The sequence below is a fragment of the Rhipicephalus microplus genome, unplaced genomic scaffold (assembly GCF_043290135.1).
Source record: "Rhipicephalus microplus isolate Deutch F79 unplaced genomic scaffold, USDA_Rmic scaffold_21, whole genome shotgun sequence".
NCBI lineage: Eukaryota > Metazoa > Arthropoda > Arachnida > Ixodida > Ixodidae > Rhipicephalus > Rhipicephalus microplus.
The window spans coordinates 1,635,244-1,661,543 of NW_027464594.1; the positions used below are offsets into that span (position 1 = coordinate 1,635,244).

The 26,300-nt window shown below is 44.6% G+C and overlaps 1 protein-coding gene across 2 annotated transcripts; it reads left to right on the forward strand.

The window, feature by feature from the left end:
- Window positions 1–3,398: 3,398 nt before the first annotated feature.
- On the forward strand, window positions 3,399–25,054 carry LOC119170073 (sulfotransferase 2A8). Of its 2 annotated transcripts, none has more exons than XM_037421119.2 (2): window positions 3,399–3,497; window positions 23,236–25,054. In XM_037421119.2, exon 2 carries the CDS (start codon window positions 23,261–23,263, stop codon window positions 24,257–24,259), a length of 999 nt encoding a protein of 332 aa, XP_037277016.2. In that variant the 5' UTR covers window positions 3,399–3,497; window positions 23,236–23,260; the 3' UTR covers window positions 24,260–25,054. The 2 variants fall into 2 exon arrangements, with proteins under 2 accessions (XP_037277016.2, XP_037277008.2); XM_037421111.2 differs by lacking the exon at window positions 3,399–3,497 and adding an exon at window positions 16,576–16,900.
- Window positions 25,055–26,300: the final 1,246 nt, after the last annotated feature.

Sequence of the window (26,300 nt, forward strand, 5' to 3'; positions counted from 1 at the left end):
GTGACATCGTGACCTTCCCCTTCTATTATCTCATCTTCTGCGCGCCAGTGATGAGAGAGCGGAAGAGAAGGGCAGAACTCATGGGTACAGTGATACTCTCCTCTCCCCTTCTCTTCCTATGGAATCTAAGTGAACGTGTCGTAAGTGGTAATGCCCTCTCCCCTCTATTCTCCTTCTGCATCCGCCGGGCGCACGAAAGGCACTCTTTCTTTGGCATCCGCTGACGGGCGATAGCTTTCCGTGGTAGCGTGTTAATTGTTTAGCTATCTTGGTTCAGCCATGCGCCCTAGTGTAGTAGAACATTTTGAAAAATGGTGATATCAACACCTAGAATACTGAAGGTAACGTTCCTAAGCATTATGGTTCCGTGTTCAAGCCGAACGAATGAAGCATACATATATAAATTAACTGAGACACTTATCATCGCAAAACCGAGGGCTCACCACCACTAAAAATGGCCGTGACATCAGGAAACAGCTCCACTACGCTTCACCGTAATGAGAAGAAATTACATCAACTTCCTCCGAAGATGCATGTAAGATCTACCAAGAAACACCCACCCTGAATTTCACCTCAACCGCCGGAAACAAGGAACCAAGGAGCTACAGCGCAAGTATGGCAAGAAGTAGGAGGTCATCGTGTGGACGACGACACCTACACCAACAAACATTGCTATAACCTTGCTGTCATGGGCAGTGAGAGCTACATTGTTTTCAAGAGTAATACTCATGAAATTTGGTTTTTGTGTTGCTTTCTTTACAGCTTGTCTGATTATTCACGCTGATTCTTGCATCAAGACCCAGTAAAGTTAACAGCCTTTTTAGCTATAGTAAGACCTACATTAGAATATCAAGTATCATAAGGGACCCTTATCAGAAAAGACTAATCAATCAAGTTGAGCGAGTTGCTGACTGACAGGTCACGGTATCGAATCCCTGTTGCGGCGGCTACAATTTCGGTAGAAGCGAAAATTCTGTAGGCCCATGTGCTCAGATTTGGGTGCACGTAGAGAACCCCAGGTGGTCAAAATTTCCGCAGCCCTCCAACACGGCCTCTCTAATTATCATACGGTGGTTTCGCGACGTTAAACCCCACTAATCAATCAATCAAGTTGAGAGAGTACAAAGAAGAGCGGCTAGATTTATTCTTTCAAGATACTCTCGAACTAATTTTGTAACGGAGATGCTGCAACTGAACTTACCCACCCTTCTGGAACACCGTCGGGTAGCCAGAATAAAATTTTCGTTTTTGCTTTTCAAAATACATTTAGCTTTGATGTAGCGCAGTGCTTCGTTCCGTGACCTGTCCAGAACCTACGAAGTGACTACCACAGCAACTTTCAAATCCCCAAATCACGTCTGACCATATACGCATACTCTTATTTTCTTAGAACCATAAAATACTACGGAATTGTGAAACGTTAAAAAATTTGAATTCAAAACTACAGAATATTTTGTAACTAAATATTCGTGAATGCTAGCTCTTTTTTTTAATTTTATTGATTGTGCTCAGTCACACAAATTTTGCGCGACATGTAGACTTTAGTATTGTGATGCTTAATGATCTACAGTGAATGATGTATGGATAATGTAGGCGGTGGAGCAAACTATAGTGATGGAAAATTTTTTTCGCCCATGCACCGTTTTTTATTTTCTACATGATAGTTATTATGTCATATTATGTTCACCGTTCATATATAATGACACATTGTGGTTTTTAGACTTTTTGTATAAGATTTTCCTTGCTGTTTCATGCAAACAATGATTAAATTTATTCCCCAACCACTGTAACGGCGCCATCGGCCAACAGTACCTGAAAATAAAGAAATTAATGAAATATAAAAATAAATTTTACAATAATTTGAAAATTCGCTGATGTATTGAAATGTTCGTGTTGACTATGAATGTGCTTGCAAATATTGTGTACCTTTTTTACGGCTTACTCGATGCTATGGTACTTTATCTACATTGCAATGTTATTTCCGAAAAAACACAACCCTTTGCAGTTTGTATAAATAATAAACGTTATGCATAATTTTTCAATTTCCGTTATTCAGGTAAAGTATTACTTAAAAACGCCTGTTTAGCTAATTTATATTGATTCTACGTACTGCTGCCTGAATAAACACGATTCATTTGTAAAGTGTGTGTGCATTTGTTTTCGCAAGAACTGCCAACATAAGAACGTACTTGCAATAGCCGTGCCCGTGCCTATTTGACCCTAAAAACAGCTAATGAAAGCACTCCCTAATAAAAAAAAAACACCCGACCTTCCCACAAGAATGCTCAAACTGAAATGAAACCACTTTGGTGCGATGGCAAGGTTGGAAACGAACCTTGTGACCAAAACCGAGCCTTGTGACCATTTGATTCCGGCCGCCAGGAGCACCAGCAGTCATGTGGGCCGCATGGTTCAATGAGAGTGTCTGCTCTTTACGTTTACTATGTTACTCCATTGGTAAAGCGCATCCGGTCAGTCCACGTGCGCCACATCGCGGGCGCCTTCGGGACGACACGAGGTGGATGACAGCCGCAACTGATTATTTGACGCAATATGCCGAGACAGAGGCAATACCACGAGCCATCGCCTTCGAGTTAGCGCAGTTCTTCATGTGCCACATCGTACTGCGTCACGTTGCAAGTCCTTTTGTACAGTATTGCCAGACCGAGGAGCAGTGCTCCCTGCACAGCTTAGCTTTTTCGTCTAAGCAACACCAGGCATTCTACGACGACTGCTTACCATACGCAAATCAACGGACTTATAGCGAGCAACTAAATAATACAATCACTGATATGATTTCTGTATACATCGATTTGCCTTGAGAGTGGACAGTCAGTCGACTACAAGCTAGGGTCTAAGGTCCATATTATGTACGTTGAAGTTGCCGACTAGTATAAAGCGTTTGTCCTCTTAGGTGTTTCATATTGGTCTGTCACAATGATGATTAATATTAGTGTTTTCTTCATGCGCTTTCATTATTGGGTGCTGAAATGCCGGTGTTTTTACGGAGCTGTGGCCTCTAATTTTGTTCTGCTTAACAGCCTTTCATTTTGTTCGTGTTAAATTTTTGTTGACCTTTTCTGCGGTTCTGGGCCATGACGACGGACACCATGGATGAACAAGTCTCGGCAATATAAGGTGCTTCGCTTGAAATAAAAGGGGAAGGGGGTATTCCTAGAGTTCTTTCAGTTGCTGTTTAAGTACGTTCAGGCAGCTGCAGCACGCCTTTTTAAAAACGCCGAACAAATACTCGGTATTGTAACAGTACTTTATGCCCGGACACATTATGCGGTCAAGGACTCGAAGCGCCGCCAATTTAGAGGCGGATGACACATGTCATAAATATGCCAATCTAGGCCGCAGTTGAGCGCTAACTAAAACATATGCGATACTCTGAAGCTCTCCCAGCCAATTCAGTGCCAGCGGAGGCTGCAGTAGTCCCGCATTTTACCATACAACGGTAGCAGCAACGCCCAAACCTTCCACCTACACTGAAGGCAAGTTTTTTTTTTTTTTCAGTTACGGCGTTTGTTCTCACCTAATTTCCGAAGGATAACACGGCAAGTGCTCAATCCTCCGATCATATATTGATATGAGAGTTTACGTTTTCGTCCGCGCCAGTATTACGTTATTTTATCTTCGTTCGTGTTTTCGAGGTGCGGAATACTCCAATTTGCGACATATACAGTTGTTCTATCTTTTCATGATAAAGAAATCTATGCGTAGTAACTTCGTGCATTTTTCGCAGTGTGTCAGAATCTCTTCCGTAACACATGACTATATTAGTTTATAAGTCACCGATATTGATCACGTGGGCGAGCTTAAGCATGGCTGCTTTCTGCGTGGTATGAAGGTAATTTAGGTGTTAAAACATTGCGACTTGCCGTAGCGATCCTCATAACCATCAATAATTTGATAATAACTGAAATGGTATGTGCTTGAAACATTCATAGCGAAACTTTTATTGGTTGCCGGATTACATCAGTCGACTGCATATATTATTCACTGGGCGCATGAAATGGCTTGAAATGTCATAAACAACAGGCAGGCAGGCTTCTTTTCTGAAACAACGTCGAGCTTTGTCTTGCAACTATAAAAAGTAAAATACAGAAAGTGCACTTACCTCGTTATTATTGCGGTTGCAATTATATGGACACTTTGGGCTGGATTTTTCTGCCGGCGTCGGTGTCGATGCCATGTACCGTATAAGTATACGAGTCTATATACACGAAAACGCCAGAAAGAAAAATTCAGAAGAAGCAACTTTGGCGCGCGCAATCAAAATTGGGATCTCTGTGTCTTGAAAGCGAGGCGTTAACCACTGAGCCACCCCGGAGAACATTCACCACCGTTCTACCGGCAAGCAATTTATATATACCACTTACCGCTGCTGTTTTCCCCATTACCAGAAAGATGGTGCAATGAGCGCACGTCGCCACATCGCGCAACGGCGCCCACTCTAATCTCTTACGCGTACTTTGCCGGCTTAGAGAAGGGGAGCGACGCTCCCTGACGCGCTCTTATCTCTAGGTGGCAACAAGGGAAGAATGGTACGTCTCGGCTGGCCTCCGACTTTATGTGGAACGATTCTGCTGTAGTTACCGGGCGCACAAAGGTCACTGCAATCATTTCAGTCTCCATTCGCGAAAAACGCGCGCTTTTCAGACTCGGCGAAGTAACAAACAAGACGCTTATTCGCGAGCATCTATACCTGTGAGTACGCTTCGTACGTAATTTGTGTGCGAGGAACTGGGGCACGTTTTGATATGCTTTTGATTCTGCACTTGACCTTTCAAATTGCTGCTATCGCGTTGATTGCTTCGCCTTTGCGGCAAAGCTGTGACTTTTTTGTGCCTTCTTCTTGCCGAAAACTCCAAGAGCTTGAAATAAAAAATTGGACATATACATATCTCACTGTCCGCACAAGCGTAAATCAACTTCCGCGTTTTAAATTAGTGGCCAAAAAATAACACGGTCACGATTGAGAGAACGATGCAGTCGGTTTCTAAGACGTCTCTTTAAACATCGGAGGACCACGCACGAAAGTAACGCCTCGCTTAGTGCTCGTCTGAAGCAGAATCGCAAGTTGGGCGAGTTGGTGGATGTTCATCGTGGAATATTTTACAGCACAATGGGTTAGATATGGACAGAGAAGGGACACAGCGCTGAACTCTCAACTCCAAGTTATTTGACAAATGAAGGACATATATAGGAGACAATGAGTCATCGAAACTTTGCGCATGGGCACATGTGTTACAGCACAACACGCTTCATGTCTTGTCTAACAGAAATTTGTTTTCTTCATCTTAAAGAGTAATAGATGGATGGCTTATGCACTTGTTATTGGATTTGATGAAAAAAGCTTCGGCTATCTCATGCGTGCGCTGATCCAAATGTCTATATTTGATGGAAGTTTTCTGCAAGTAGGGCACACATCCGCATGATCTACAATGCGCTGCGAAATGAGACGTGATTGCAGCACCTGATAGTGTCAGCTCATGCTCTCGTAAGCGCACATTAAGGCACCAGCCTGTTTGGCTTACGTATTCGCAGCTGCAAGATAGTGGAAAGGCATAAACAACGCTAGTAGCACAAGGTACATATTTGTGGACATAATTGGAGACACACTTTTTTCTCTTTTCCTGGCTGCTGACACGATACTCTATCCATCAAGGCACACATAATACCCACTTTATTACGTGCTGAGGACAACAAGTTTACGCCATAACGAGCACCAATGTTTTTTTTTAAACCATGCGTGGTTCTATGTGTGTATGCAATAACAGCATGCCTCTTTTTCTTGCTAACGTCTGGGGCACTTGAGTCACGGCAATGAAGCTTCGTGTTCTTCGATATGTTTTTCTGATACCGATAAAATCACGTCACTCGGAAAGCCGGAATTTTTAGAGCGGGCAATCATTGTATCAAAAGCTTGCGACACAAGCTTGTGATGGTCTGTCCGTATCTAACCCGTTGCACTGTAAAATATTCCACGACGTCCTCGTCTGCTTTGCAGCTTGCCTGATAGCAGCCTTGCACGTGCTGCAGTAGCAGCGGGGAATGTACTGGCCAGCAGCTGGCACCGCCTTTGTGTGAACTGGCAGCAGATGGCGCCTAAACCAAACACAAAAACAGTTAAGTGCTGACATGTCAGCAACGACGTATAATAATGGCAATCTATGAATGAACGCAATTTCCCCCTTCCCTCCTTGCACAGATACCGCCTAGAAACAGCCTTCTAGACTGACTACATATCAATCTAGCGGCAATGAGTCTTTGGGCTTTCGCAGATGAGAGTTCCAGAATTTTGTACCTGTCTACGAGGCCTCTGGTACTTATAGTGAAAATAACCCAAACATAACCATGTAGCCAGCTAGGAATATTCACTTCAGACCGACAATAAATGTTGCTTAGTTTAGGTAGTTATAGTTTAATGTGGCTAACATGCAAAGATGAGGAGAATAGAGCTAGTACGCACAGCGCACAAAAAGCGGCAAACAAAACAGGGGCGAATGAGAAACAGAAAAACGAGCCACTAAGGTCTTGACCCAGCCAAAAGAAAGCGCACGTAATACGTCCCTTTAAATACCTCTAGGTTCGTTTTATTTACTTGCTGCGCATGTTTCTAGAAAAGAAAAACACCAGGCCTGCATGGAACGCACAGCACAGTCCCAGTGAATGCTCGAAGAGCCGCCACCTAAAGAGCTTTTCTTTTTTTTTTCAACTCTTTCGGTAACTCCTACGACAACATTTGCAGAGTACCCACTATGCCAAAAATATACATAATTTTTGTAGTAGGCAACAATTTACTATGCTGTCCTTCTTTGAAGAACCGTGCTCCCCACTATACTCTCACATGGAATTTTGTTCAAACTTTCCATGATGTTGCTGACAACGATGACGAAGTACGCCTGAAGCTTTTGTAAGGGAAGTGGAGAAAGCTGGAGCATTCGATGACCCACCCGTTACACAATTGACATTGTGTGATGCTTGGCTGTTCCTTTGCTCTTTTAAAACCCTTTGTTATACATATTAACGTGATTCCTTTCCTCACAACTAGCCTGTCTAAGGCCGGTTTGCCACAGAGTTTCAATCACCGCTGGGTGGAGTGGGCTGGCACGCAGGCGGCCTGGGTTTGAATTCCACTGGGTCCTTGATGTTTTATAAAGCAATGGCGATGATAAAGGTTCAAATAAAAAGTTAAATAGAAGCGGAAATTCTGGCGTCAGCGTCGTTGGTTGAAAGCGAAAAATCATCATCTCATGCATGAGCGAAAAATGCAGAGCGATGCAAATAAAGTAAACGGAAAAAATATCGTGGTTCATAATGGAGAATGAACCATGGTCATTCGGGTCCGGGTGGGGATTGAACCCGGGTCTTTTGCGTAGCGGATGTTCTACAACACGGCCGCGCGTGTTGTAGAAATGCCGTCAAAGTAACTTCCACGCCTCACAAACACAGGCGTTCAGGAATTATAATAACTAAACAATGACTGAGCAAAATTGTGCTACAATTTCTGCGAAAAACGGAAGATAAAGCAAAAGAAAGCGGAGATGAAACGAAATAAAAGCAAAGAACCCAACAGGCATGAAAAAAAGCTTGTAGTGATCCCATTCGTTCACAAGGCACCCCATGAATTGAAGAAGATAGAAGCCAGGCATGAGCTGAATGTAGTGTTCTCAGCTCTAATCAAATTCGAAGGAATGTGCCAAAGAGTGAACGACCCCGAGGCGAATAAAGATGAATGCCGAATACGTCATGCCAAAACAACGTTTAATGTGAAGTACGTAAGGTATAGTCTAATTGATATGTGGGGTTTAACGTCCCAAAATCACCATATCATTATGAGAGACGCCGTAGTGGAGGGCTTCGGAAATTTAGACCACTGGGGTTCTTTAACGTGCACTCAAATCTGAGCACACGGGCCTACAAGATTTCCGCCTCCATTGGAAATGCAGCTGCCGCAGCCGGGATTTGATCCCACGATCTGCGGGTCAGCAGCCGAGTACCTTAGCCACTAGACCACCGCGGCGGGGCAAGGTATAGTCTACCCCACTGACATGTGGCGAAGAATACATTGGGATACCGGGGAGATGCATCAACGAGCGGCTAAAAGAACATTGATATGCATGTCAGCAGTCAGCCACCACAAGTAACCTTTCTATGCACTGCAGAGAGTACAGGTGCCGGCCACTGTTTGAAAAAAAACTACAATTGTGGCGAAATCAAAAAGTAAGACTACACGCGAAGATTGGGAACGCACTTCATATAAAAGACAAAGAAAGCGCATTAGTCAGTTCCAGCACCTTTGCACTTACCCTCACACAAATTGAATTCATCAGAAGACAGAAATATCATTTTAGTTAGCATACTCAGATAAGTGATTTGAAGCAGCACCACATCTGGTAACCGTAATCACCCCACGTGTATGCAGCTGAAGACCATGCAGCAAGATTGCCAAGCCCCACCCTTTTCGTAAATCGACTATTCTCTTTCCGGGACGCCTTCATTCTTCCAAAATATTTCAAAAAACTTCAGTTGATAGTTCCCGCTTGTACAGTCCACTTCTTTTTTGTCTCTTCTCTAACATCGTCTTCCGCAGCAATTGTGGCATAATTTTCCTCATACATGAAAAACCAGCTAGATTTGGAAGCACGTTAAAGAACCACAGGTGGTCTAAATTTCAAGAGGCCTCCACTACGGCGTCTCTCATAATCATATGGTGGTTTTGGTACGTTAAACCCCACATATCAATAAAAAACCAGCTATCCCAACACCTCGCTTTGATAACTAAACAACATACACTCTGTGTACTCACCATGTGATTCCCAATATACCATCAGTGTTTTCCCCCTACACGTTTTAGACCTGACATCCCGTAACGAACGCTCCGTAAAACTAGACTAACCAGATATTACTCGCCACGAACAAACTATATCTGATCAAAAGTGTGTTATCCAATTTTATTGTTAGCATTATGTACTCCGTGTATTGTGCCGTGTACCGACGTCTGAAACGCCTCCGTGCCATAGATTTCTAAAAGCGAAATGTCATTGCATGCAGCTAACGCACTCCATTTTGCAATAAAAGGCTCAGTAGGTATTTATTAGTCATTTCTAAAATAAGGAGTAATTGCTGAGTATTAACACATCAACGAAAAAGGCAATCTATGTGTAGGCATACGCTCAATATAAAGTGTGACAATGAAATTTTCTTCCAGATCTGTTATATTGCATTGTGAAAAAAGTGTACATTTGATCATACGTTTCAATCCTTTACAGCCTTTTGTAGGCTTCGCAGAAACCCATCTTCTTTTCTTCGTTTTGGTAATCCATATTCTGAAAGCACGTTGAGCTCGGTCATGGTTGAAATAGCGAGTATTCTGTTTAATGAAGTTAGTTGTGTGGAGGTGCTCCCAGACGCCTTGTGTTTTTAGGGGCGAAGCTACTAAAGCCGTGGGTCTGTCCCTCTTAGCTCGTACGTGACAGACCAGTCCGATTACTTACTCAGCAATTGCAGACAGACAGAGTGACATACAGATAGACAGAGAGACAGACAGACAAACATACACAGACAGATGGACAGACAGAGAAACAGACAGACAAGCACACACATACACAGACAGCCACACAGACATACACGGATAGATGGATGGACAGACAGACAGACAGACGGATGGACAGACAGACAAACAGACAGACAGCCACCCAGACAGACACACCGACAAATGGACGGATATACGGAAGGATGGACAGAAAGACCCACACAGAGACAGGCAGAAAGATAAGCGGAAGGGCAGACAGACGGATCGACGGACGGACGGACGGACGGACGGACGGACGGACGGACGGACGGACGGACGGACGGACGGACGGACGGACAGGTAGACAGACAAACAGACAGACAGACAGACAGACAGACAGACAGACAGACAGACAGATGGCCGGGCGGGCGAGCGGCGAACGGACGGACGGACAGATGGACGGACGGACGATTCACGTTTTTCGATAAAAGCTGTCGAAGCTTCGCCCCACTCATCATCATACACTCTGTGGATATGCTGTGATTTTGGTTCTTGCGTTTGCGTTTTCATGCTGCCTAATAAAAATGCATACCTTATTACAACTTCCCGAAATTTCAGTTTTGCATACATTTAGTGCTGCATGACCGGAACACAATTTCATATTTTCTCTTTTGAGTGTCAAAAATTATAGAACAGCAGCTTTTTTGCAAGTTCAATGTCCAGAACGTTTTAATTTATGCCATAATATTTTTCTATCAAACAGCTATAAGTATTAAGCAAGCTCACATTCGTGGTGGAAGAGCTCATATTTCTGGTACGCATAATCCTTTGTGATATAAAGCAGCACCAGTACTTGTAGCACTCATTTCCGTCACGTTTGTCTACTTTGCGTTTACACTTTACATACCAATGTAAACAAAGGGATCTGAGCTGTTGTTGCAGAAAGAACTCGACTTGTGTACAAAGAAAGAAAAGCCGCAAGATTTCAAAACTTCTCCTGTTAACGGCTTTTTTCGAGATGCCTTATTTTTGCATATGTCGCAGTTTAATTACTTCGAGCTTTTCCAATGAAGGGGTCTATGAGTTTCTTAGAACAAATTTCACGCGGAAAGCTTAGCAAGGCACAATGTCACTAATACAAACTAAAGAGTTTCTTTCCCACAAAGGTGCAAATCACCAGGTCCCCAGACGCTTTGCCACATATCTGGGACGTGAAAATTGGTGCAAGTAAAGGTTGCAGAGGTGAGCACCCTGACAGAAACGTGCACAGCACAATATTGTAATTGTTACATTGGTTGCACGGAACCCTGGTAATGGTGACGCGCTAGTTTTTTTTTTTTATTTGTAGATGTACTTCTGAACGTGAAACCTTCTGGAACCTGAACTTGGAAAAGCTTAACGCTAGAACCTTATCTAGTGAGGCAAGTCTAGCTGTACTATTAGAGGAGCTAGAGAGTGTTAAATTGGATGTAATAGGGCTCACTGAGTTTAGCAGGACAGATGAGGACTATACGAAGCTACAATTATGGGCACGTCCTTGCTATTGTGGACTGGCTGACAGAAGAGAACTGGGCGTGCGGTTCCTCATCCACAGAAATATAGCTAGCAACATAAAGGAATACTACAGGAATAATGAAAGGGTGGTAGGTATCGTTATTAAACTCAATCAGAGGTACTAGATGAAGGCGGTACAGGCTTACGCGCCTACATCCAGCCATGATGATGCTTCAGTTCAAAGCTCATATGAAGGCGTTTGTTACAGGGATCTATGTAACTTTGTGGTCGCCTTCCCAGTGTAGAGTGTGTTATATGCTGCATGCAAATTTCAGAATGTACTTAAGCTAGTTAAGCCAATACAAGGAGTCAAAGTGCAAAAACTTCCTTTTTAAGGTACACACAACAATAATTCCAATAAGAATTTTTGTTGGCAATCGCCAACGCGAAGCAGCCGAGATGGTGTGACTGCTGCATGAGGACACACTATACACGTTTTAGAGGATGGTACGAAAAAGAAAACCACCCTGCCTTAAAGAGTTTTCATGAATTCATGCCGAAGAGGCGCAACTTTGCATAAACATGTTGCAAAAGTTCGATACTCACTGTTTCATTAAAAGAAAGTTATTATTCCTAATAAAGAAGCATTGCTTTGTCAAACGGATACTTGAGAAAATTCACAACGAATAATATTTATTGAAATAACAAAACTAAGGTTTTCTATTCAAAATTATTAGGTTACGTTTTAAAAGAATGTTTTCAGCTTCCCATACAGTGGTTGCAAAAAAAAAAGAAATGCCGTTTACATGTGACATAACAGCACTGCTGTATCAGGATTAGGACTCTCCATTTTACTACCCACCACCTTAGCATGATGTAATTTCCCTTCCAAAAGAACAGTTAAACACACATGCACTTAAGTTTTTTCGTAAGAAAAGTTACAGATATATGCTGCAAAAAATGTAATGTCAGTATTGAACACTGACAATGAATCACACTGGTTGTTAGGAAATCCGGAAAGAAGAACGCAAACGCGCATGAAATGGCGCGGCAAAGTAAATGCACAAGCAAATAAAAAGAACAACTAAAGAAAGAACTAATCACGGGATGCACACGAGAACAGTTATTGCGGCTAGATGTCTCATCCGGTTTGTCGTGTTATAAGCGATGGTGGCGAAGGATGTTGCCAACACTTTTTCATTCATCTCCAGTCCCTCAGGTGAGTATATTCTTGCATTCGAAAACAACGCTGGTTACAGGAGAAAAGCAATAGTTTCAGCGTGAGTGTTCTTTCAGCATCACTCGAGTTCTATGGGGAAACAGCGTGGGATCTTCCGCTGACTTAGGCACCGCCCTGTGGAGCGTGGCCGGAAATATTCGAGTATACCAACCAATACTACATGGTGACGAGATGGGGTGCTGAGTGGTGAGAGAGAGAGAGAGAGAAAACTTTATTTGCGCATAACGCGGAGCATTCCAAATGGTCGGGCCCCTATTCCAGGGCTCCGCTGGCCCTAGCCATCATCTCTACCCGTTGGACCAGCCAGCGCTGATCAACAATGGCCGAGCTGGACAGCAGCGCCTCCCATTGTTCCTCTGTGTTGTTCATGTTGTGGTGTTCTTCTTTGTGATGCGTACACTCCCACGTGATGTGAAACAGAGTTGATGTGGCCCCACACCACGGACATATATCTTTGTATGCTGTGGGGTAGAATACATGCAGCCTGTGTAAGTTCGTGTATGTATTTGTTTCGATTCTGCGTAATGCCACCGATTTCATTGCTGTGAGTTTCCTATGCGGTGCTGGATACACTTTTCTGTTGTCCCTCTAATACTGAAGAATTGTACCAAAGTTAGGGTCTAGGGGCGTTGGATCCTCTATTGCAGTGTGCAAGGAAGCTCGGTAATTTGTGAAGCCTCGAGCCGCCTCATCCGCAAACTGGTTCCCGGTGACGCCCTCGTGCCCTGGCGCCCAGATAATGGTTTGGGTGTATTCAATTGGGAAGTCCTTACGAGCTTTGGTTAGAATTTGGATGGCCTTCATACATATTCTACCTTTTTCTTAATTTCCACATGCAGCCTTCGAATCTGTGATTATTGTCATTGGGGCTTTTCGCTCCCTGCCCTCCTTGATTGCCAGCGCAATCGCTATCTCCTCGCCTTCTGTGATAGAGGCTTGGGCTATGGAGGCACAACTTGTGACGTTTCCTTTTCGGTCTGTGACCACGGCCACCATGTTCTCTGCATTTACCTGATATGGTGCAGCGTCAGTAAATCTCACTGTATTCAAATATTTTGTCAGTTTATCTATGTAAGTGGCTCTTCCTTTACGTCTTCCAGCATGTAAAACTGAGTCCATGTTCTTCGGTAGGGGCATATTTTGTACCAGGCTCTGACTGAGCACGCCAATTCCTTAGCTCTTCCATGTGCCTGTACTTGTTCACCGAGGCCTGTCCTTTGAAAAAGTTTTCTGCCGGTTGGTGTCTGTAGCAGGCGGTTAATCTGGGTGGTTACTTGTGCCTCAGCCAACTCATCAAATGTATTGTGAAGTCCGAGCGCTAATAGCTTCGCAGTAAAAGTGCTTTGTGGTAGTCGCAAAGCCGCTTTATACGCCATCCTTATTATCCTTTGTCCTTTGTCTGCTTTTTCTTTCTCCTCTCTATTCATGTTGTGGTAGGGTAGCGAGTATGTTAGTCTGCTGATGACCAAGCTTTTTACCAAACGAAGCACGTCTTGTTTTTTCAGTCCAGCACGATTGTTCGTTATTCTAACCATCATACGAACAATTTGTTGAACTGTTTGTTTAAGCATATTCAGTGTGTGGAGACATCGCTGATTGGACTGTAACCACATCCCTAAGATTCGAACGGTTCTTTTCTCTGGAATAATATTGCCGTCTACCTTGACCTCAAGGCGGAGGCTCGGGTCGGTCCTTTGTTTTTTTACTCTTGGAGAACCGAATGAGTTCCGATTTGTCTGCTGAGCACTGAAGTCCCCTTTCTTTAGTGTAATCTTCGATGGTTTTAGCTGCCAGTTGAAGCCACTCTTCTTTGTCTGCCAAGCTACCCTTGGTTGTCCATATAGTGACGGCATCCGCATAGAAGGAGTGTCGGATGTCGGAAATACCTTCCAATTTTTTGGCTAGACCAATCATGGCTATGTTGAAAAGAGTAAACGAGATCACAGCGCCTTGTGGTGTGCCTTTGCTCGGTGGGTGGAAGACATTGGATTCGTCTTCTCCTAATCTGATAACAGCTGTTCTTTTAGTAAGGAAGTTTTGTACATAATCGTACGTCCTTCGACCGCAGTTTGTCGCTGCTAGCCCATCTAATATGGCCTTATGGCTTATGTTGTCGAAAGCGCATTTTATGTCGATGACCATGACAATGTTTTCTCTTGCTTTAGGAACATTTGTTAGTACTTCCTCCGTTTAAAAGCAGAAGTATGTCCTATGTAGAAAAGTTCGAGCGGAAACCAAACATTGTGTTTGGCAACAAGTTATTTTGTTCAAGGTGCCGTTGAAGTCTGGTATTTATTAATCTCTCAAACACTTTGCCTAAGCACGAGGTAAGAGAGATTGGCCTGAGGTTTTCTATTGCCAATTTCTTTCCTGGTTTGGGCATCATAATTATTACAGCATCCTTCCATTGCTGAGGTATAGTGCCATTCACCCAGTGTTTGTTAATGAAGTTTAGAAGCGCTGTTATGGCTTCGTCGTTCATGTTGCGAATCATGGCATTGGTGATTTGATCCGCCCCAGGTGCTGTGTTGCGTTTCATGCTGACGATTGCCGCTCTGACCTCGCCATGTGTGAAAGGTGCATCCAGTTCTGAGTTTGGGAGCCCAGTGTATTTAGCCTGGTAAGGGACTGTGATGGCTCGGCCGCCGAAACACCCAATATAGATGTCTTGAAGGAGGTCATCTCGTGTGCCTGGATATGTGTGCAATAATCTTTCTAGAGATTTTTGTCCTTCGCGTTTAGTTTTCAGAAGGTCAATCATGGCTCTTAGGATATTCTATGTCTTTGCTGTTCCTAGGGTTCCATTTAGTGAATCACAAAATTGTTCCCAGTTGGCTGTCGCGAGTCTATTAGCGTACTGTTCGGCTTGCTGCGTTATTTCTTCAATTGTCTACTTGAGTTTCTTATTTCCCTTTTGCCTTTTCCATCTTTTAGTGAGGTTTCTTCCTGCTTCCCACAGATGGAGAAGGTGAGCGTCTACTTCAGAGGTATCATCTGTTCTGGCGACGGTTTTGGTGTGCATTTGCTTTTCGTTTCGAATTACTTTGCACCACTCGTCCAAGTCGTCTATGGTGGTCACGTGCGCTATGCATGCCAGTCTATAATTTTGGCTGTGCCAATGTGTTTGTGGATTCGGCCGGTGCGAATTGTGGTGCTTAGTATGTAATGATCACTGCCCAGGCTTTCAAGGGTGTTGTACCAGTCCACGCTGTGGCAGTTGTGTACTATCGTCAAGTCCGGACTTGTGTCCATGGATACGCTGTTGCCTATCCTCGTTGGTATTGCAGCGTCAGTTAACAGAGTCATTTCCAGTTTCTCTATTTGTCTTGCGATATTTTTGCCTTTAGTGTCTTGCATCTTATATCCCCAGCTTGCATGCCTGGCAATAAAGTCCCCAACTATGATTAATGGATTTCCTTTCCCCAGTTTTGCCGTCTTTTGAAAGAGCTTGTCGAACGTTGCTTTCTTTTGTCTTGGAGGACTATAGATATTAAGTAGGAAGGCACTCTTTTCATGGCTTCCTTTGTAGGTTATTTCTGTTATGATATGCGGGACATCCACCTCTTCAATGGGCTGATGACATATTGCTGTAATTGAGTTATCGACTAATGTAGCAACTTTCCATTCTGCGTCCCCGGTACTAAAAGTTTTGTAGCCCCGTAATTTTGGTTGTGTTCCGGCTTCCTGGACTGCTATGACAGCAGGTGGCTTTTGTTGCGACGCCACCAGCTGCAACAGTTTCCCTCCTTTCCGCCGGAAACCACGGCAGTTCCACTGCCATATTTCGCACTTTTCTGACCGCTGCGTTTGATGAGTAGCCATTATGCGTCTCCTGGTTCGTGACTGAATATCCGGGCCTGTTGTAAATTTTCTCAGCTTTTTCTCTGATGTTGATGCCTGATGCATGCTTTCGTAAAGCTTTCGTGAATTCGACGTGTTGTGCCTGGATTTTCTTGTCCAGAATTTCACGCTTTCTATCTACATTTATCATTACTTGCTCTATAACTGTCGGTATAACTTCCTTTAATGTTTCTTTCAGCATTGACAACGTAATCATTGAGTCGCCTCCTGCATTCGGTTGCGTCTGCAATTTCTGGCCACTCTGGGCGGGTATAGAGTTTTGTTGCGGGTGCTGCGTTTGTTTCTTTTTAGTTTCCTATTTTCCCGTTCTAGGTCACCTATTCTCACCCGCATTATCTCTAACTCACGTTCTAAGCGCGTGAGTTGTGGTGTTTGGTGAGAGTGTAGGGAGGATTTTGCTGCCCAGCTCACCTGGTTCTTTGCTTCCTTTTTCTGCGCCTTCTAGCTCTTGTGCTGTTGGTGCTTTGCTGGTGCTTTGCTGGGCTTGTGGCCACCTTTCTTGGAGTTGGAGCAGTCTCTAGAGCCGGACCTGGATCGGGATGTAGATCGAGACCTGGATCAAGAACTGGGACAGGCCCCACCTAGCGGTGTAGAGTCCTCGCGGTCCGTGCTGAACCAGCGTCTCTTGAATATGCCAGCAGTTTGTGGTGTGCTGTGTTGGTGCGACAGCCACGACCGGCCCTTTTGAGGGACGCGTTTGAGTTTTTTGGTGCACTTCCATGTCGCCGTGGGATGGCGTCCGCCACACAGGGCACATTCCGGATCGCAAGTGTGGTCCTCAGGTGGGTCTCTAAAGCGACAGTTGCTGCACGCCTTTGTCATTGGTGTGGGACAAACATCCGTCCTATATCCCTGGCTCTTGCAGAGTTTACAGTACAGCCGTGTGGGTTGATAAGGCACACACGGCATTTCACCATCGTAATAATACATGAAGCGCGGCAGTATTGGTCCATCGAACGTGCTCACTGCAGTTTGTGACTGTCCGAGCATGCGGGCTTGAACAATTGTCACTCCTTGAGTGCGCACTCGGAGATGGCTCAGGAGTTCAGCTTCTGGCATTTCGCGTTCTACTCCGTGTACCTCTCCTTTCAAATATCTAGCAGGACTGGATATGTAGGTGTTTACGGGATAGTTGGTGCCATTGAGCTTCAGTGTCTTTATCTTCAATATCTTTTCTGCTACATCTTCGTACGGAGTGCATGCAATAATTATTTTTGATGCGTTGCGAAGGCGAAGCAGAAATTTGTGGCAGTTACAGGTCACCGATCGCATGTTCTATCGCTCGCGCAACCTGGTATGCTTTCAGTTTTTTCACAACTAACCCTGGTCTGGGCCGCACAATAATCTTCATATCGTTTTTGGGCAGCGGCGTCACGTGCGTTCGTCGTCAGCCCATTTCAGATGCTCTTCCGCGTCCCTCTTCTGCAAGCGTTCTAGCGCCAGAGCTGTTGCTCTCAGTTACGCCTCGAGCAACGCTGTAATCACTCGCTGCGCGTTCTTGTTTCCTGATGCGTTTTCGCTGTCGCAATGACATTGCTACCTGCCACTGACCATTCTTGGCTTCGTTGTCGCGTTCCTCCGCATAGTCTTTTTCCTTGTTCTCGGCGTCGCTAGTAGATTCCCCTTGTAGCACCTCGTCAGGTGAAAGGAAATCTTCGTTGGCGTCCACCGCAAAGCTCACTTGGGTTTCGATGTCTTGCTCATCCATGTCCATAAGTGCATGGGCTAGTTCCGGGTCGTTGTCCGTTGGGGTTCGGGCAGGTGGAGCGCAACTCGTCGGCCGAGAGCTGGCTGCCAGGACTCCGCGTTCCGCTTTGCCGCGAGGCTTAGCGTGGCGGGTTGGCATGCTCTGCCGAAGGTCTTCACTTCTCAGAGGAAACCGGGATCGCTTGTACAAGAAGGTGGTGTCAGCGTGTACCTGACCTCTTCCTGCACAATTCCCTTAGTTTTAATGGTGGTCACATGATTTTAACCGCTGCTAGGTATGATGATTGACGAAGCCAATGTGAACGCGTTTGCACTCCTCGGCGCCACCTGGCGGTCCCCGCTGAGTGGTGAAACAGCAGTTTCCGAGAAGTGGAGATACGTCCTTAGTAACTCCCAGGGGAGTTTGATTCTTGCGGTGGTAAAGCACAGGAGGCGGAGATAGCTGGCGTCCGCGTGACGCCCTTAGCTTCACTCGTAGACCGCAACGCTGAGGTAAGACGCTCTGGTCCAGCCACCCTGCTTCATCCAATCACTCATGCCGTCTGCACTTCACTCTACGTGCCCGCGCCTATTTAGCGCGGGCCTCATGTCACCATCGTCTTTTTTTCCTTGCAGCAAACACGTGTGCACTCGCTCGTTGGCGCGCACATCACCGGAGCTTTCGTCGGCAGGCGCGTACTACCGGTGACTCTAGCGCATGCATGTGGAGCGGTGCTGGTTTCACGCGTCACACAGCAGTTATTGGGCAGCGATAGTCGTTGCACGGCTTCAAGAGTTGTGGTCACTCCGCATATATTTTAATCTGAGGATCGGTGGATGGAAAGAACTTTATATTGTATCCGGCGTGTTAGAAGGCTGGGCTCCCGACTAAGTGTCAGCTTGAAGGTCTTGCCTCCTATAGGAGCTCTCTCGCACCGCTGGATTGCCCATAGCTGATCGTCCAGGGCTGAACTGAGCAGCACGGCCAGCCAACGCGCGCAGAGGCTGTCGGTGGAGGCCGCATTCTCATTACTGTGTTTTAATTCATGGCATTCTCATTGTATATGTTCTAAGGAAGCTCATGCCTCACAATATTTGCATTGAGCGATCGCGTATATCTATGGATACGTATATACTATCCGTTACAAAAATTCTTATTGAAAAACAAAATGAAGGTATTGAGAAACGACAACAGATGGGATAAAAAATACATGACGGTTCAATTGAAATACCGTTGAGGAAATTGTTGACCAGTATTGAAAATCGGCCTACGACTTCAATTGAAAGCTGTCAATGCACTCGATATAGATTTATCATTGAGAGAAAATGAAATGGCAATGGAAAATACGTTGTGGATCAATTGAAATGTCACAAAGGCAATTGTTGACAAGCATTGAAAATTGGCCCATGACTTTCGATCGAAAGCCATCAATGCGTAAAAAAACAATTATGTTTTCGCACTTGACAGCGGCTTTTCGCCAATAATGCTATTCATGACCAAAGGTAATTAGACAACCATTAATATTACAATCACCTGCATCTACAGACCACCCCAATTCTGGAATCGAACTTAAGACGTAGTGATCGTTACGCAGATTACTTAACTATTGCACCGCAACGCCACCGCGTGAAGGCGAGTCTTTTGCGGAGGTAAAAATCTATACTGAAAGCGTTTTGCAAATCGTCGGCGAAACTTAGAACATTATTTGTGCCATATGCATTTGTTTGCGCACGCGTCTGATCAGCGAATAGTTTGTAGGGTCGTGATCTCGAGACAACAACGGTGAGCTCTTTCGGCTTCAACTGCGGTTCGTGGTACGCCGTTTCGCAAGAACGATTAACGTGTGTTCATGCGTCGTTTTTGACTTTCCCGTGAATCGCGGGTGTTTCGCTCACTGAAATTCATGGATTCCAGCGTGACGACGCTGTGTTCGGTTGTGTAAACCTGCGTATGTTTTTCGCACGTGCGTGTGCGTAAACAATCTCGCTTAGTTGTGTCACGAGGTATACGCTTGTCAGTGACAGCAGCATATATGCTCAGCTGCTTGAAGACAATGCGCTTTCACACGTAAACGATGCATGGGTATTTTAGCGTGCCTACTCTAACATTTGTCTTTTGTACGCGCGAACTTCCGCGAGCTGCACGCTGGTCAGCAGCACCTTTTTAGGACTTTGGCGATTACTTATTTTCGCAATTAGAATTCAGCCGCAGCTTTTTAGGATTTCGACAATTACTTATTTCTTCAGTCAGAATTTATGTGCGTTATTTCGCTATGTAGAGTGGTTTTTACTCATTTTCGGTCTTTTAACTCAACATATTTACGAGGAGTGGCTACTTTTACCTTTATTCAGCATCACACCGCTGTTCAAGTGAATACCGAAACGCGCACCAAGCTCAAGTATGACGTACACAAATTAGCGGAGGACAGGTAGGTCTCCCTTCAAATAAATAATCATTGTGTGCATCTCTTTCGCGAACATCCACGTGCAGATGATATCAAGAAGTAGTGCAAAACGAACCTCCAAATTTTTATATTTACTGCTAGCAGTTGCTCCTTAGAAAATTGGGATTTTTATAGCTGGTACATTAACTCCACAGCAGTACACTGGTTGTCTTGGTTGTGGTTCACTGTTACAAATTCATTCTGGAATATGAGAACTGTACTTATATTCAAAAGAGTGAGCAAATGTTGGTGACATACGCTCTCCTGCTGACTTCTACACCTGACTTCTGTATACTTGATGTTGAAGTTCATAATCAAATTACGCAACCACAAATCGAACATCAACCAACCGATTTTCAATTTTGATCTTTCTCTGTCTCGCTGTCTTCTGTTTGTTTCTTTCTTGCCATGCTTTCGTAAAGTCATCAGTACAATTTCTTTTGTAGAACACGAGCATAGACATATAGGCTCGTGTTTCAGTACTGTCAAGCACGCACTATGGAGCAGCCGCACCACGAACAGGAAACTTCTCCGCTTCCGCGGTTCTCACCCCTGCTTTCTATTTTCCTATTCTTCCTCCTTTACGCGCGCGCGCCGGAGAACATGGGCGGGCTCGCGGCTCAATTTGTATTATGAAATATTGCTTACGAAATATTTCGTTCGTGGTTTTCTGATAGAAATGAGACAATAACGTTTCATTGCAAAGTGTTCAACATAATTATTGTTTACGAAATATTTCATTCATAATTTTTTGATAGAAATCAGACATTAAACATTTAATTGCAAAGTGCTCAACAGAAATATGGTTTACCATATATTTGTGAATTGTTTTTTTACGGAAATGAGGCAATCAAATTTTCATCGCAATGTGCTCAACAGAAATATTGTTTACGAAATACTTGCTCAATGGTATTTCAACAAAAATGAATAAACAACATTTTTATTGCGAATTCTCAACAGAAATATTGTCGCTGAAGTATTGAAGCAAGTCAATGCGTATCGCGGAACCACTGATAATCAATGCAGTCAATGACTCGATCAATGTCCGACAATAGAAAATCAACAGTCATTTTCAAAAGGGATAGCATGTATGGTAGCGCTGGGTTCCTATAGAATTCGGTTTGTAAATGTCCCCATTGGACAGAGTGTGTCCTGTTGAGTTTATGATGAGAAGAGGAGACTTTGAGCTCCGCCGGTCGACGTGACTAAAAAAAACTAAGCTACGCTTAGCACGTGCAACAAAATCACTCAATGGACAAGCACCCTCATCCTTCTCTGTTTGATCTTAGGATTCACTATAGAAAAGTCGCCCGCTAAAAGAGGCCGTGCGTTTTGGCAGTGCTTGGGCTAGCTGTTGCACATGTCAGTAAGGGGGATCACACATGATTGAGCCCGGCCATAAGCTACTTCGCATATAAAAGAGTTGCACGCTTAAAAATGGCACTACCTTAGAAGTGACAAGTGGAACATGTGCAAATGTGCGCGCATGTGCGCGCATGCGCAGCGTGCTGCCACACTCAAACACGAACACTCTCACTCCCGCCTCCGACTGTTTGAGGCATGTGTTCTCTGCATACGACTTGGTAGTCACCATATATGAAAAATTACTATAGATGTATCTCTTTGTTCACTGTGTTACCACTCTGTGATTAGACATGCTGATTGGTAAATTTTTCATTGCGCAAAGGAAAAAAAGCAGGTACCATAAAAATGCTTGCGTGTCCTTTTAATGCTGGAAGACCCTTAAGTGTAATGCAGCTTAGTACTCGTTAACCTTCTGGAGAAGAGGAAAATGCGACATCTTGCTGTGAAGTGATGTATGTGGTGTTCAAACTATTCAACCTGTTCAAAAGAAAAAGGCAAATGGTGGTGCACCACAATTATTGCTCAGCATCGACAACGTCGTGAACACGTTTGACACTTCGAAGGCGCAGAGCTTCGAGGGCAAAGCAGAAGTTGGCGCGCCGGCACACGCGTCTAAGTAAAGGCACCTTCCGGCATGCCTGGTGCTCTTCAATGCGAAAGCTCCAGGGTCAGTTTGAGAAACATAAAGCGAATAGCCAGTTCATGCGTGTTCATGCTGAAAGACTGAGTTCGCAAACGCAGACGTAGAACGAAGTCAACCCACCGCATACGCCATCTAACAACTGAAAAAAAGCGAACAGCAGTGGTAAATTGCGTACGAGAAAATTTTATCTGTGCATGTCCGAGCGAAATTTGGCATTTATATTTTGGCAGGCCTAGGGGTTTACGTAGAGAACTGTCAGGCATTTTACTTTTTTATATGACCTAATCGATGCTGGTCATCAGTGAGACTTTAATTTGACAGAAAACAGAAATGTATATCTTGACAGCTTCAAAACACACTAGGCAATATTGTATTATTCTACTTTTTTGCGAGGTTTCTGAAACAACTTGCACGCGCAAACCTTCGCGCTCCTTTCTACTACGTGCTGCAACCTATCGGAGTAAAAAAGAACGCTAAAGCTTGCGCACATAAGCCACCGAAATATAATTGATGATTGTTGGTGCTTGACATATCAAAACCACCATATGATTATAACAGACGCCGTAGTAAAGGGCTCCGGAAATTACCACCTGGGGATCTTTGACGTGCAGCTAAATCTGAGCACACAGGCTTCAAGAAATTTCGTCTTTATCGAAAATGAGGCCGCTGCAGCCGCAATTTCACCCCACAGCGCAAAAAAACAATTAGTAATTATCAACATCACGGTGTAAGGGTGACAGCATCTCAGTCAGACGATTAAGAACCGGTTCGCGGAAGAATGGAGAGCAAGTCTCCTTAAATTTTTATGGGAGCCCAGGGCGTTTTTTTTTAAATAAATGTACGTAAGGAGTTCATGGTGACTGTTGATTTTGCTTGGTAACCTGGCACCCTCTAATTCACACTTCGCACTATCACCGTAAGTGAATATCGAGGACTGTCTGCTCTCACATACTCTTTGTATTTTCTTTCCCTTTAACAGGAAAGCGGACTTCGAGGCAGCGGCAATGACACCTAGAAAGCCTTACACTCAACTCATTGATGGCTTACCCCGAGATCCTAATTACGACGCCGAGTTATTCCGGTCCAGCATGAATTTCCGGGCTGAGAGTGGGGACTTGGTCTTGCACACCTACCCGAAGAGTGGTACGCACCTGCTGCTGTACATCACGCAATGCATTCTTAACAAAGGCGAAGGAGCCCGCACCTACGAAGAATTTGCACAGAACACGCGATTGCTAGGAGGCATGGATTTCGCCGACTGGCGACCATCTCTTCCCCTGCGCCTTTTCTCGACTCACCTACCACCCCAAAGGAGCAACATTAATGCGCGGGCGAAATACGTCTACTTGGCTCGGAACCCGTGGGACGTTTGCGTTTCCCTCTTTCACATGGTAACGGACTTTAGCACGTACCGGTTTCAAGACGGCACGTTCGATGAGTTCTTCGACGATTTTCTGGAAGGTGACGCTGCTGGTCATGGCTGTTACTTCGACCACGTGGCGTCCGGGCACGCCCTGAGGCAGGAACCAAACGTCCTGTTTGTCACCTACGAGGAACTCCTCAGAGACACTCGGGCGGTTGTCATGACGCTGGCTCGGTTTCTTGGCGAAGAATATGCTGCAGATTTACAAGCTAATGACTCCATATTTCAAAAGATTCTCGCAAGTTCCACCCCGGATAATATGAGACGCATCCTCGTTCTCGATTTCAGCAGACCGTCAAGTGCATTGTTTACAGGCGAGTCGCGTCACGGAAAGGTGAAATTCAAGGTCGGTTACGAAAGTGACTCGCAGAAGTACAGTTTCGTGAGGAAAGGCGCTATCGGAAGTTGGAAAGATAATTTTTCTCCGGACCAGTTGCGTCGAATGGAGTCTGCGATACAGCAGGTCGAAAAGAAAACGTCTGTAATGGAGCTCTGGAGGGACGTAAGAAAAGAAGCTATCGCAGTCGCTGAAACCGACAAAAGAGAAAAATTGCAATCTGAAGGGGATCGTGTTGAATAAGTTGGATGTCATGGTTCAAAATCTACACGCACAAATACCTGAATGTAACCAACAGTATACATAACTGATTGCAGATATATTAGCGTAGTTGTGTTTAAAGTCGAACTCAGCAATTAATGTCTCTGTTTGTGATCTTTTGTCTGGATCTGTTCCCGAGTAAGACCCCGTTGGTGATTTTTAGAGTGTATAATTACTTTAGATTGTTTATGTAGGCCAAGGCATAAAGACACGGACCGGCCAGCTTGTCGAAGTAAGAAACGTAAATATACGTGTAATCTAAAAAACGTTGAGCAGAAAAACATAAATATCAATAAAAATAAACGTAACAAAGCCACTGCCTAGGTCTGTTAATGCTATGACACCAGCTTTAAACATGGTCAGCCTTCTCACAAGCAAATTACACCAAGCACCCGGCACGAAGCACACGTGCGCCTGCCTTGGATGCTTCGCCCTACATCCATCGTGGATGTTCGCACATTTCTCCAATCTTGTCAGAAGACACGCAACTATTCTGAAGATATTTATACCACGTACACCAATACTTTCTCCTCACACCAGTGGTAAAAAGTTACAAGGCATGCTTGTAAATTTTAATAAATCAGGCTTGATTTCCAGTTACGGCAGTAAGCCATCCTTTCTCTTCTAATGACAGTCAGAACCACCACGTAGCGCTCATTGCTGTACGCAGACCTTGAAGTAGCATGGAGTACTTAGTGTGCTTGTATACGATTGTAGGGAAGTTGGCATGACTCTTCTAAATCATGTTCCTTGAAATAAACTATGATATTTATTATGTGTTTGGATAACCTATATAATATATGTCTCACCAGTGATACTTGGTTTCCTTGTATTACTGAGGAGCTTGCAATTATAATACCTTAATTATCAGAATTCCAATTTTTGCCGTGACTATATATAGTTTCAAAGGCTTGGAATGAGGTTTCGCCATGCCAATGCGAGTATGTGCCATGGTGGGAAAAAGAATAGGGCTGTTTGGCTGCTCGTGCTCTAACGTTCGGTATGGCTCGACGTCCAGTGCAGCTGCTGCCGTGAACAAACGTTGTGGTTGTTCAGCAATCACGTGACATTTTCTGGTGGAGGTGCGGGGTAAACTTACTGCTTTGCGTCCATCTGCAAAATCAAGCAGACCCCAACCGTGAAGCACCACATTATAACGCACCCTACCGAACGTCCTATATGGCAGCACGTCTACCACGTGTCACTAAAACAACAAGAGGCAATACGTTTTCAGGTGAAACAGGTGCTCGACGACGACGTCATCCAACCCTCGAACAGTCCATGGGCTTCACCCGTCGTACTTGTTAAAAAGAAAGACGGCACTCTTCGATTTTGCGTCGATTACCGGAAGCTCAGCAAAGTGACGAAGAGAGACGTCTACCCTCTCCCACGCATAGATGGCGCACTGGATCGATTTCGACATGCCAGATATTTTTCATCAATGAATTTACGTAGCGACTACTGGCAGATCAAGGTCGATGAACGCGACTGGGAAAAAACAGCATTCATAACTCCCGATGGCCCCTACGAATTCAAATTGTTATCATTTGGATTGTGCTCTGCACCGGCAACGTCCCGTAGGATGATAGACACCGTCCTATCCGGTCTGAAGTGGGAATCCTGCCTCGTCTATTTAGACGACGTCGTTAATTTTTCCAAAACATTCGAGCAACATTTACAACAATTTCAGTCCGTCTTCGTCGCTATTCGATCCGCAGGCCTATCGCTAAAACTGGAGAAGTGGCATTTTGGCTACGAAGAACTAAAGTTCCTCGGCCACCTTGTCAGTCACGATGGCATTCGACCAGACCCAGAAAAGACCATGGCCGTTGCTGCATTTCCTCCACCTTTGAACAAACGGCGTTTGCGCCTATTTTTGGGTCTCTGCGCCTAATACAGGCGCTTTGTCTAGAGCTTTGCCAACATCGCTGAACCCCTTACCCGCTTAACGAAGGAGCATACTCCTTTTGTTGGGTGTCCAGAGCAGAGAGCCACTTTTTCCAAGCTTCAACAGTGCCTTCAG

Bases quoted from the DNA above. Each gene is read 5' to 3' on its own strand.
- LOC119170073 (XM_037421111.2), top strand. From the start codon at position 16,851: ATGGCGTCCGCCACACAGGGCACATTCCGGATCGCAAGTGTGGTCCTC. The intron at 16,901-23,235 runs GTGGGTCTCTAA...TCCCTTTAACAG, and splicing joins ATCGCAAGTGTGGTCCTCAG to GAAAGCGGACTTCGAGGCAG.